Source organism: Hyperoodon ampullatus, assembly GCF_949752795.1.
Source record: "Hyperoodon ampullatus genome assembly, chromosome: 15".
Lineage (NCBI taxonomy): Eukaryota > Metazoa > Chordata > Mammalia > Artiodactyla > Ziphiidae > Hyperoodon > Hyperoodon ampullatus.
This window is the reverse complement of record NC_136928.1, coordinates 74,051,521-74,065,239: the sequence shown is the minus strand read 5'-3', so window position 1 is coordinate 74,065,239 and position 13,719 is coordinate 74,051,521. Positions and strand designations below refer to the sequence as shown.

At 34.4% G+C, this 13,719-nt stretch overlaps 1 protein-coding gene across 2 annotated transcripts in view; it reads right to left on the bottom strand.

The window, feature by feature from the left end:
* Positions 1-3,101: 3,101 nt before the first annotated feature.
* Positions 3,102-13,719, bottom strand: part of WDR35 (WD repeat domain 35) — a gene marked incomplete at both ends in the record, with an annotated part of 60,519 nt that continues 49,901 nt past the window's right edge. For both annotated transcript variants that reach the window (XM_079721533.1, XM_079721534.1), the window contains 7 exons: positions 3,102-3,252; positions 3,551-3,791; positions 7,786-7,942; positions 9,088-9,228; positions 10,209-10,373; positions 11,291-11,401; positions 13,424-13,556. In XM_079721533.1, the coding sequence (XP_079577659.1) occupies positions 3,102-3,252; positions 3,551-3,791; positions 7,786-7,942; positions 9,088-9,228; positions 10,209-10,373; positions 11,291-11,401; positions 13,424-13,556 (1,099 nt within the window). The remainder of the gene's footprint in view (positions 3,253-3,550; positions 3,792-7,785; positions 7,943-9,087; positions 9,229-10,208; positions 10,374-11,290; positions 11,402-13,423; positions 13,557-13,719) is intronic.

Below are 13,719 nucleotides of genomic sequence, written 5' to 3'. Positions count from 1 at the left end.
CAATATACTGCCTCATTCTGTCTATCCGAATTCTCTCCAAGTATTTGTCATATATAGACAATTTTGCTTCTCACTGCCCCTTTAATCAGGGGAGAATTTGTTGGTGTTGTTATCCTGAAGTTTCCTTCATGTTGAATAAAACCAATTTTCAAGCAGGACAAAGGTCTGTCCCCAAGACATTACAGCAGATCCCTAAAACATTCACAGATATAAATCCCAAATAGTCATAAGCTTTTACAGTAGTTGGAAAGATATGTCTGTGTGTGTACATATATATATATATATATACACACACATATATATGTGTATATGCATGTGGGTATATGTATGTGTATAAGTATATATACATACATACACACATATACATATGTGATAATCTAGGTCTACAAGGTATGAGAGGTTGTTTTTAGAGATTTTGGTTTCTTGATTAAACTGAACAAGAAGTAGTGACAACAACTCGAGATCTATCTGAAATAATTAGTTGGAGGAAAAATTCTAGCGCTCAGGTAGCAAGGAATTAGTGGCAAATGAGAAGACTCCAAAAGAGAGTTCCCATAAGATATGTTAGGAAAAGTCTGAGGAGTCAACAGCTGATTTTGGAATTGAAGCAAATGGGAGTGTAATCAACAAGTAACAGTAAGGGCTAGAGAATGACAGTCTAACTTTGAGTTCTCAGCCGATTTCTGGGATGAGAAAGGGAAAGAAGAGATATTCAGGCATTAGACCATGGACCAAGAATCACAACTCTGAACATGCAGTCCTGCAGGAATTCCTAAACCTACATCCCTGAAAACATCTCTCTCATTGATGAAGCAGAGAATAGTTTCATTCTTGAAAAGAGAAAGTCTTGTGGGAAGATGTAATTAAGTTCAACAGGAGATATATTCCCTAGGGCTGATATCTTAGTTAGGATGTTGTTTTCTGATTTGGGGGAATACTGCATTCTGTTACAGACAAAAACAAATGAGATAGATGAAATTCACTGTCTTAAACTTAGATAAGTTAGAAACTTATGAGACATGTTAGACAAAGTAAATAGAAAATATATGTGTGACTATACCTAATATTGACAAGGCACTAAAAATACAAAAGGCAACCAAGGCACTAAATATTCACGGCACACTAGGTATGCATAAGACTTATCAAGTGCTCAATATGCGGGAGGTCTTAATTCAATTACCCACTGATGACACTTATTCTGGTCTGTCCTCTGCCCAGGAAATACAACTGAATCCTCAACTGCTCAGCAGGCTCACTGGCACCTACAGCTATGATCAGGTAAAACTGCCTTTTCTATTGAGCAAATGTGCCTCACTGGCCTCGGGCACACTCCATTCGATCGGGTCCCCTGGCTCAAATCTCAGCTCTGGTCCTCTTCCTAGCCACACTATCAGGGGGAAGGTGATGAGGCAGAGTAAGAGTCAGGACATAAGAACAGTATATAACTCAGGAATCAGGAACTGTACTCTCTCTACCTGACTGGCATCCTATACTAATAGTGTTAATCTAACCCGTCACTTTCTCCTTGTCCTTCACTGTATATTTCAAGTTGATTCAATAAACCATGTGATTTGAGCTTGTAACCCTTTCTGTTCCGTGACCTCTGGAATGGCTTGCTTGGTAGTGTATTTGGAGGCTACCATCATTATATCAAGGTAACTTCCCACAAGGCAGGTGAACACAGTCAGAGACTTCGAAGATTTCTGGTCTTCTCATTTTATTTAGGCACAGGAGCCTGCTATCTATTATGAGCTCATTTAAGCTCTAAACCTCTTCTCATAGCTCACTATTCTCCATCTGCATCAGGCTTAACTTGGCTCTAAAGGACCAGAAACATATCACATTGAGAGAGTTAACTAACCTAAGTATTGAAGCTGCAACAACAACCTTGCATATTTCTCTTTGTTGCCTCTGCTAAATATCAGCCAAACTTCAGCAAATAATCTTGACGGAATAGTGCTTAAGTCTGGCCTGAAACCATAAAATGAGAGGAAGTAAGATCATGAGAAATGGAGAATATTATTAGCTATATAAAACAGGTAGGGCTTCCCCGGTGGTGCAGTGGTTGAGAGTCCGCCTGCCGATGCAGGGGACACGGGTTCGTGCCCCGGTCTGGGAAGACCCCACATGCCGCAGAGCGGCTGGGACCGTGAGCCATGGCTGCTGAGCCTGCACGTCCGGAGCCTGTGCTCCGCAATGGGAGAGGCCGCAACAGTGAGAGGCCCACGTACCGCAAAAAAAAAAAAAAAACAACAGGTAAGAAATTACCCATTACTGATTACAATTTTTCTTTTTTAAATTAATGACAGTAAGTCAAAACAGATGCATATTGAGAATCACTCCCCACAACCCAAGAGTTGTTTAAAGAAAGGATAGAGCTTGGTGACAATGTTTCAAGTAAAACTACAGCTACAGATTAGATGTTTTTGTATAAATGTATATCATTATAAACACAGCTAAGTGCTCGGCACAATAATATGAAGAGTAAAGTGCCAAATGTCATCTCTTAGATGAAACTAAAAGGGTAGATTAAAAAGGAAAAGCTATGTAAAAATTAAGCTATTAGAAACAATTCAAATTGTAAAAAACTATGTCTTAAAATGCCTTCTCTTCACTTCTGAAAATAAAAGAGAAGACTTTCAATGCTTATTTAATTAAACACAGCTAGAGACAGTGCTCATTTTGGTATTACAACTGTTTAACCTCCATCTAATACAGGTTATGTCAGTTCCCTAAATTCAACTTTGCCCCATTCCCATGTTTCCCCCATCCCTCCCTGCTAGTAACCGTGACACTGTGAGAAAAATTTTCTTATTTGGAATATTTCCATAGTATCATATAACCAACCACAAGATAGATAAATAGATAGATAGATAAGACAGACAGGCAGATAATATGGTCCATTGCCATACATTTATATGACAATCAGCATCATTATTTCATGGTTGTATTTTTACACAAAATTTTATATATGTATATATTATGTATTTTATATATATATAGAAAATTTTTATAAAACTACAACTGAAATAATGATGCTTATTTACATAAAGTCAACATTGTTATATAAACACTCCTATTATATGCAGTTTGTCATTTCTTCATCCCACTGCACTATGGCATAAGGGACAGAAGTTATAGTTACTTATTTCCTGAGCCAGGACACAGTGCTTGCACACACTGCATGTCCAGAATTGATATTCAGTGACCGGGTTTCCTGTGGCAACACATGTCGGCAGCTTGCCTTCCCCTCTGTAAAATAAGAGGGGACAATTATACTTTGAAACTTCTAATTCCTTAAAACTTCATTACGCTACAAAAACTGAAGAATGAAAAGCATTTCAAGGTAAGTTTCAAATAAAAAACTTTCCTTACAATGAGAAAATCAAGTATTAATCACTTATAAGACTAAATTAAATAGGGTATAATGTTAAGGTAGATTACTTCAAAATTTAGTGCTTTAATTATTATATTACACTATTTAGATATAAAAATCCAAGCTTCTAGTAAGGTGTTATAGAATGACATCTACTAGTTACATTTAGCCTACCCTTCAAGAAGGCTGTCCAATTCAGATTTTCTGTTATCTTTTGGAGTATGTTTGGTGAAGATTTCTAGAGCAAGATTTTCATATTGCTGTTTCTGTTCCAAACTGAGGGTCTCTAAAGATTCAAGTTTAATAAAAGCTTTTGAACAAGTGCCAAAAGCCCTACTGGCACATGCACAGAGTGCTAACAGAGAGTAGATCTCAACGGCAGGGATAATGTCTTCATAGTCTCTCAGGTGAAGAGCTAGGAAAGAGAAGACAATTTGGATTTTTTAAAGCAATCATGATTATCTTGAACATGCATGGGAAAAAAAATCTATGTTACGCTGTTTCAGTTTAACCTACATGAACTTTAGCAAACTTAAAGAAAACAATGGTAGGTGCCCAGAGAACAAGTAGGAGGAAGGAGGCTCCATGATCTCCACATTCTGTGACTCCAGCTAACAGCTCAGGGCCTATAAAAATAACCATCATCAAATGATGCACATGGCTGTGCCATTTAGAAATATATACACAGACCAAAAATAACTGGTGTCAAAACACCCATCTTTTGTTGCATATGTTAGAATTTCTGTGGATTCTCAAGATATCATGTTTCTTTTTGTTACAAAAGCAAAGCATGAAATCATGTTTTCTCTTTGTGTTTCTTTGAACAGATTATTGCTTTTGTTTGTCTTACTGAAACAATAGAACTTTGAGAAAAAAAGAAGTGAAAATGAGACTATAAGTTGTCAGTTCAGACAATTTATTTTGACAGCTACCATACCTTATTTTCAATTTTTCTATGCTGGAGATATAATCTCTTTCTTAAAAATGCACTGCACAGGGCTTCCCTGGTGGCGCAGTGGTTGAGAGTCTGCCTGCCGATGCAGGGGACATGGGTTCGTGCCCCCGTCCAGGAAGAGCCCACATGCCGCGGAGCGGCTAGTCCCATGAGCCATGGCCTCTGAGCCTGCGCGTCCGGAGCCTGTGCTCCGCAGCGGGAGAGGCCACAACAGTGAGAAGCCCGCGTACCACAAAAAAAAAAAAAAAAAAAAATGCACTGCACAGGGGCTTCCCTGGTGGCGCAGTGGTTGAGAGTCCGCCTGCCGATGCAGGGGACATGGGTTCGTGCCCCGGTCCGGGAGGATCCCACATGCCGCGGAGCGGCTGGGCCGGTGAGCCATGGCCGCTGAGCCTGCGCGTCTGGAGCCTGTGCTCCGCAACGGGAGAGGCCACAACAGTGAGAGGCCCATGTACCACAAAAAAAAAAAAAGGCAAAAAAAAAATGCACTGCACAATTAATATCAGATTGGTAACGTATCTTTTTATTCTCTAGACCTTGCAATCTTAAAACTATCTTGTTATAGTATGATATTGGAAATTTCACAAAACAATTTAAAACAACATAATCATGTATTTTACAACTAGATTCCTATAAACTGGTGTTGGGGTCAAGTTTACAACAAAGTTCAGTAGAAGAAATTTATAAAAAGGAAATTCATTGAGTTACAATAAAGCATACACTCTAATTTCACAGGTTCACAGGCAATAACTTACAAAGTATACATTGTTTCAGATCATTTTATCACTGAATGACAACAATATTAAAGCATATGGATATCTTCACCCAATAGGTAAAGAATCTCAAGTTAAAAGTCCAACTGAAAAAAAAAAAGGGCTTCCCTGGTGGCACAGTGGTTGAGAGTCCGCCTGCCGATGCAGGGGACACGGGTTCGTGCCCCAGTCCGGGAAGATCCCACCTGCCGCGGAGCAGTTAGGCCCGTGAGCCATGGCCGCTGAGCCTGCGCGTCCAGAGCCTGTGCTCCGCAACGGGAGAGGCCACAACAGTGAGAGCCCCGCGTACCACAAAAAAAAAAAAAAAAAAAAAAAAAGTCCAACTGATCTTGTAATATAGTAAGTCTAGATACTGTGCATAAATTATATAAAATACAACTATTTTAAACAGTACATAACTTATATCACATATTAATCAGTTAAAATTCAATGAAGGTAAGTTATAAACATACAAAAATAAAAATGATTCCTATGTATAGCTGATAATCAATTAGAAAAAAAGGTACATTCCCCAGTGCTAACAATGACAAAAACAGGAATCAGCTACAAAAGAAATGTACAGAACATACAAGAAAACTACAGAACTTTAGAAACACAGATATACAAAAGGTTTTTAAAAATTGATGTTTATGGATGAGAAACTCAATATTATAAATATATCAATGATCCCAATATTAATACATTAAATTAACGTAATTCTAATTCAAAATCCACTAGGACTTCACTGAAACTCTTCCCACCTTCGAAAAGATTCTAAAGTTAATCTGAATGAACAAATGCAAGCGAATACCCAAAATGTTTTTCATAAAAGAAGAGGAATGAAGGATAACAGAAATTCCAGATATTAAAATGTAAAAGTAAGGTAAATAAGAGAAAGTACAGACACGGAGGTCCATGTCTAGAAAATAACTGCCTAGGAGGAGATTAACAAAATGTGTGAATTTAGTTTCATAAAGGTAGAATTTCAAATCCGTGAGGGATGAATACGTTTTTAATAAATGGTTTTGGAATAACTAAGAAGTTAAAATAAAATACAATATTTAATAACCTTGAAGTGAAGGACTTCCTCAGCATAACCCCCTATCAAGACTGATTGATAGGACTATGTAAAAAGCCACTGTCAATATCATCATCATGAATACCACTTCTCGAGGGCTCACAATATCCAGGCACTATAATAAGTAAATGTTCTTTTCATAAATTTCTCACTTAATCCTCAAAACAACCCTACGAAGAAGATCCTATTATCCCTACTTTTCACAAAAAGAAACTGAAGCTTAGAGAGGTTAAGTAATTATAACTTATAAATGCCAGGGAAAATCAACAGATATGACAGAGGGTTACTATATATAATTTCTAAAGAGCTCTTACAAAAATAATGAATAAAGAAAAAGAAAAGTCATCACTATAGAATTCCAGAAACATTCAAATAAAAGAATTTCTCTAAGAAGGTTTCTTTTAAAGATGATGCCATTGTACTATAGATTGATGATGTATTGGGGTATGATGTGTGCTGGTGATGGCTATTTCAGAGTGGCCCAACCAATGTGACCCAGGGTGGGTGGGGACAGTGCCGGCAATGCTGTCATGGCCCATCTGAAAGTGCTGTAACGATTCAGTCATTCATATGCTTTGGTTTATAACATAATTCTCATAACTATACTCTTTTGGAGTTAACCTATCTAAACTTGAAGATATTGTTAATCCAGAAATGAAGATCCTGATACTACATGTAAATAATCTTCTATAAATTATAGTACATAAATACGATGGCACATTATATAGGTATTAAAAATGACAACATAGATCTACATTTATCAACGTAGAAAGATAACTGCAATATACTGTTGAGGGTAAAAATCAAACTCAGGAGCAACATACATTGTGTGATATTATTTTAAATAAAACTGTATACAATTTTATAGGCTTGGAAAAAATGTCTAAAAGATGGTTCACCCAAATGTTAGCAATGATTATCTCTGAATTATAAGATGATTTTACTTTTTTTGTATTTTTTTCTGTTTTGGTTGAAATTGTTATGTAAGTATCATTTTTATAAAAAACATTTAACATACAGTTAAATGCTATAGAAATCTATCTACTAATATGGAAATATTTTATAACATATCATTATGTTTTTTTAAAAGTACACAAAAGTATGGTTTCTTATACTCTCAATATTTTAAAAAAACAAATTATTTCTAAATATATATACTTATTTTTATTTAAATATATATTTTATATAATTCTTATATATAATGTAATACATATTACAGATATTAAATATGTAAATAGTTTATATATATATATATATATATATATATATATATATATACACACATACACACACACACACACACACACATACACAAAAGGATATGAACTGGGCTATTAAGTGTTTAAGTGATAGTGAATGCTATGTATGTTCTTTTTGCTTATCTCAAACTTCTGGTTTTTCTGTGAACTGTATATATCGCTTTCCATGTATTAAAAAACAAAAACAACTTCAAAAAGAGAATGTGAAAAACAGATCATAAACAGCAAATCTCAAATATATGAAAATAAATCCACAGAAAAAAAGTGTTATTGAAATTAATATAGGGGCAACTTGAAGGAGCTAGCCCTTCATTTACAATTTATGATATTTTAGACATGTTATATACATTAGGTAACATGCCCACCTGTCTTCAATGCACTGTCAACACAGCCCTCGTAGAGCTGCCTCTGCGCCAGTATGAAGAAGTGGTAAGCCTCAGCCCCTCTCCAAGCATTATCAGTGAAACGACTAGTTGTGGACAGAACTTCTTCTTCCAGCAAACCAGCCAAAGCAGAAGTGGCCTACAAGGAAAGCAGACCCACATTTTCTGTCAGCACAACCCTAACAATGGTCCTTCCAATAGAGATGATTTCTTTTTTTTTTTTATTAGTTTCTGCTTTATAACAAAGTGAATCAGTCATACATATACATCTGTTCCCACATCCCTTCCCTCTTGCGTCTCCCTCCCTCCCACCCTCCCTATCCCACCCCTCCAGGCGGTCACAAAGCACCGAGCTGATCTCCCCGTGCTATGCGGCTGCTTCCCACTATCTATCTACCTTACGTTTGGTAGTGTATATATGTCCATGCCTCTCTTTCGCTTTGTCACAGCTTACCCTTCCCCCTCCCCATATCCTCAAGTCCATTCTCAAGTAGGTCTGTGTCTTTATTCCTGTTTTACCCCTAGGTTCTTCATGACATTTTTTTTCTTAAATTCCATATATATGTGTTAGCATACGGTATTTGTCTTTCTCTATATTACTCAGCCATAAAAAGAAACGAAACTGAGCTATTTGTAATAAGGTGGATAGACCTAGAGTCTGTCATACAGAGTGAAGTAAGTCAGAAAGAGATGATTTCTGAAACTGGTATATCAATACATTAAAATAGCTCAATTAGCAGATTTTATCATGATAAAACTGTCACTACAGACTTAATGTCTCCATTATAATTCACATTTTGTTAAACTGATACGATCAAATTTTTTCTTCAGTTTTATTAAGGTATAATTGACAAATCAAATTGTAAGATATTTAAAGTGTACATCGTGGTGGTTTGTATACGGGTACATCTCCTCCCCATAGTAACATCAAATTTTTAAATAGAATTGATTAAACTTTAAGTTAATATAAGGCTCATCTGCACATTAAAATAATATATATATTCTAGGAAAGTTTTTAAAACTCACTGATTAGAAAGGATTTACCAAGTAAGGAATTTAAGCAAAGATTACAGATTAGTAAAAAAATATAATTTTCAGTATTTCCAAGTTGAAATGTCTAAATGTGAGCAGTAATTCCAAATCAGTCATTTCTTTTCCTCATATCATTTAAGAAAATAAATGCAAACAAGCAAATTAAATGGCCTGTCCATAAAGAGAAGTTTGATAGTTCTTTCTTCCTTAAACACTTCAGATGATTTAACGTTACTTAATGTTCTACCTTACCTCTGAGCTCTTTCCTTTAGCTTTTCCTCGTTGGGCATTTTTCATTTGTTCATGGTACTGCTCTATAAGTAAAGCTGATAGTACATAAAGCTTCTTAACACGTAAAGGTTTAGCTCTTTTCTTTGCCTCTTCATCTGCAATCTTCAAACATTTAAAGAATTGGGGGAAAATATTTCTTAATCTATACTTGTACAAATATTATCATTTCTGAAATATGATTCTCTAAAAAAAGGAGGAAAGTCAGTAGGGTGGAATATAAATACCACCCATTTTCTTTTCCATAGTACTGATAAGTACTTAGTTCTTTCCTTAGTATTTAGCCATTAGAGTTAAAACTCAAAACAATTTTAGAAAATTACAGATGCTGATAAATAATTAAATAAAAATGAAGAAAGCTTTCATAGAATGGCTAGTATTTTATATAACAAAGAGATTTTAAAAATAATGTTCCAAGTACCCAGAGATAAGATGGCTTTAACATGGTACATCCTTCAGAAATTTAAATTTTTTTGAATGATTCGGAGGAAAATTTTTCCTTTGTCATTAAATCGAGTGGGAAAAGTATAGACTAGAATGTAAAATTTGCATACATTAATACTGTTACCAGTCATGTTCCCTCCAAATGCATACTATGAAAAGTGTAACGTCGAGATTGGGATTGACATATATACACTAATATGTATAAAATAGATAACTAATAAGAACCTGCTGTATAAAAAAAAGTGATATATAATAAAATCTTTCTTAAATAAAAAAAAAAGTGTAATGTCTTTAAAACTTGCACATTTAAAAGGATTTAAAGTTTTGTTATCATCAGGATTTAAATTCCAGTTAAGGGAATTTGTACTTTATGGTCCCTGAAAATTCTATAATTCTCTGTTAACTTCGGTATTAAGTAAATATAAAACTGCTTAAGCATCAATAAGGTGCTAAAAGTAATAAACAGTCTTTTTATTAAAATGTAATAATACTAAGATAACACATAGTTATAGTAGTAATAAATGAGAGGGATTTTGCAATAACAAATATTTGTCTCCAAAAAATGGAAAATGTATCCTTGAGTTATAAGAAAACACTGGTAACTAGAACAAGCCAAATACTCACCAAGATTATTACATTACCTTAAACATCAGCTTAGCAGCATCATAAAAGTAACTGGCTTTCCGATAGAGTTCTATGGCATCAAGAATTTTATTCTTTTCCAATAAATGAGATGCATACCTCGCTAACAGGGAACCAATTTCTTTCATATTATGACTTTTAGCCAATTCAACAGCTTTGTTCCACTGGGGGAAAAAAATATATATAGCATACAATTACCCAAGCATTTATAGTCAGATATGTCTTAAAATACATACAATAAAGCTTTAAGTTTATAATAATAAATAACACTATATCAAAATTAAAAACTGGTATATGTTTTTAAAAATCACTTAAATCAGAGCAATTATACATTTTAGGAGTCAAACATGTCAAAATAATCAAATGATCTAAGACTGATTTGCTTAAGAAGTACATCTGAAAAAGAAAGCGTCAAAGTTTATAATCACATTAATCTTATAATTCTAATTTTGCACAAACTATGAGCAAGAAAAAGATACATTTGTTTATAGTAAAAAAATACACAATTTCAGTTAAGAAAAGGTCCTATCAGATCTAACATTTTAAAGTTATTTTTATAAAGCAAATGGAGCTTTATAAAATACTTCAAGAAAATACTTAAAAGAATACATTGATAGTCAACAATTTCAACAATTCTGCATTTTAATTTTAGTTAAATTCCAGCTCTTAAAAATATCAAATATGTGTTTCCTATAAGGGGAAAGGAAAATAGATTTGCCAAAATAAATACTGATAAAGTAACTCAATTCCTTCCTCTTGCAATGACCATTAACTGGTCCTTCTTTGGAAACAAAACCCAAGCCTAATAAAATGCAGAAAATTATGAAATTACTTCCAGACAAAAACTTGCCAGACTAAAAGCACAGGGTTTGTTCAGGTTCCCATACTGAGTTAGTTATGAGCGGGTCACCCTTAATGGTAGCATTTCAAGAGGTAAATGCAAATTACAACATTTTCTCAGTCCTCAACTAAGTGAGAAACTATCTGGCTCCTTTCACAAAATCCATCTCAAGCTCTCCAACCCTTACTGGCAACAGTCTTTAAAGCATCACTATGGTGACTTTAATTTTCAGTTCCTTACTCGGTTGAGATGTACACAGGTATCCACTGCTGCCTTTGGTTGGTTACATTTCAAAAACGCAGTCACTGCTTGTTCACACATTCCCGCTCTCACAAACATCTGTGCTATTTCCTGTGGACAAAATAATACTATCGATCTCATAGAACAAGGAAATCACTTATATTTTAACTTATAAAACTCCATAGGGACATAAGAATATTACATTTTCTGGTGGCTACAGTAATTTTTCTTTTAAATGGACGTAGGGGCAGGGGCTACAAACCAGAAGAGATGCTAAAACATCACCTTGTATAAAATCTGTGCTTCACTGCCTCACAGCACGGATCTTATTTTCAGCCAGGTTCTGAAGATACTGCACTCTTACCTTCTCTCAGTGCAGTAGCTAGCTTACAGAAATACCAAGCTCCAAAACAAACCCCACGCTAGTAAGTAAAAAAAACCCTTTAAGGCAATTGATGTTATACTCAATGTCAATCATTAATTAGAGGTTTAAGGGAAACCTGACACTCAGAGGGCTCTCAAATACCTCTATAAAGCAATGCCCCAGACAAGTTGGCCATTCATCAGTTCAGGAAGCTGGACCAAAAACAGAGGAGGAGAACCACAACAACCACCGATCATACCCCTTGGGCTGTACTTGCCATCTTCAGAATATCACTTTTTTTTCTTTCTTAATATCTAATTGGTCAGAGTTTTCTCTCCCCATCCCTACTCCTAAAATATTTTGGGATATATCATAAAAGTACAATTTTGTACCCAACTATTTTTTTCAAAGTAATGCTTATATTTTCCTGATTATAAAGTAATACATTCTTATGGTAAAAAAAATTAGAAAATATGAAAAAATAAAGGTACACATAATCTTATTCCCATAAGAAACCTCTCTCTATATTCTGGTGTAATTTCCTAATATCTGTGTCCTATGAATATATATGTATATGTGTGTTTGTGAATATATCATAATCATATTATATATAGTTTTGTAACCTGTGTTCCTCACTTAAATATTTTGTACATTTTTCCATATTATTAAAAAATCCTCCAAAATTTGATTTAAAATTTGCAGTACTACTGAAAATTTTTAATTATTTTAAATATTTAATTATTATAGCTATAATTACTTAGTACTTAATCAGTAATATTACTGCTCTGGATACCGTACAGCAACATTTTTTTTCTGTGTCATCAGACACACCTAACAGATGACAGTATAATGTCAGATACACAGTCCCTAATCCCAGGGTTGTAAGTAATTTCAGTTTTCCTAGTCAAGTAAATATATAAGATTGAGAATAAGGGTGTGTAAAAATGCCATTATTACAGGGATAATTGCTCTGATTCACAACAGAGAAAAAACTGAATTAACAGAATTCTATACTCATCTATTAAGTAACTGACAAAATTTTGTAGCAGAACCCACAACTGATATACGTCCAGACCCTGCAGTTGAGAGCTACTACTTCTCCAGGTCTTGTACAACTCAGTGATTTACCTTTCTGATAAAACAAATAAAATACAAGCTCACTTACATTATTCAACAATTAATTTATAGAGCCTTAAAAAGAAAATTTAGAACAAAGTTATAGAGAACTCTGCTTTTAGTTTCTCTTTTTTTCAACATTAAATCCTTTATTGTTAATATAACCTAATAAAAGTCAAGCTATCTTGACTTTTATTGCTAATATAACCTAATAAAAGTTTATTGTGAACCTAATAAAAGTTGAAGCTATCTTTTCTTATAGCAAATTTCAAACATACATATGCACACGCTACTCCCCAGACCCACCTCAAATCATTTTGAAGCGAATCTCTGACAACATGTCATTTCATCTGTAAATATTTCACATGTTCAGCTAATTTTTTAAAGCAAGTTTACAAAACTGACAAGCCTACACAAGACTGTGATCATGTTAAAATAGTAGGAATATGACTGATTTCTTTCTCTCCAGTTTCAATCATTCGGTAATACTGGTAAATTGTTTTAATAACTAAAGCATCATTCCATGCCTAAGAAACTGTAAAGTTTTAGTTAATTTTTAATTTTCTGTATTGCAGAGGACATTTCCAGACTATGACATAAAAACCTTATAAAGTAACCTAACAACTCCAAAAACTGACATTTATAATACCTACTGGAAGCAACTTGTGGTTTTCTGGAAGTGAATTGGCAAGATTCTCCAACCCCTCATAATCCTCTAACATATAATAACACTCAGCTAAGCGTTCCTGGTTCCGGCCTTGTACATAATATTGTACAGCATTTAACCTATGGAAAGAAAAAAAAAACCTTTTAAAACTAACATGAATCTCCTCATAAATAAGCACTTTTACTAAAAATGTTCTTTCATTAGAATGCCAGCACTAGTATTATTCTAATCATCTTTAGTTACAGCATGTCTTTGAAGCATATAAATGGAACGAAAAACAAA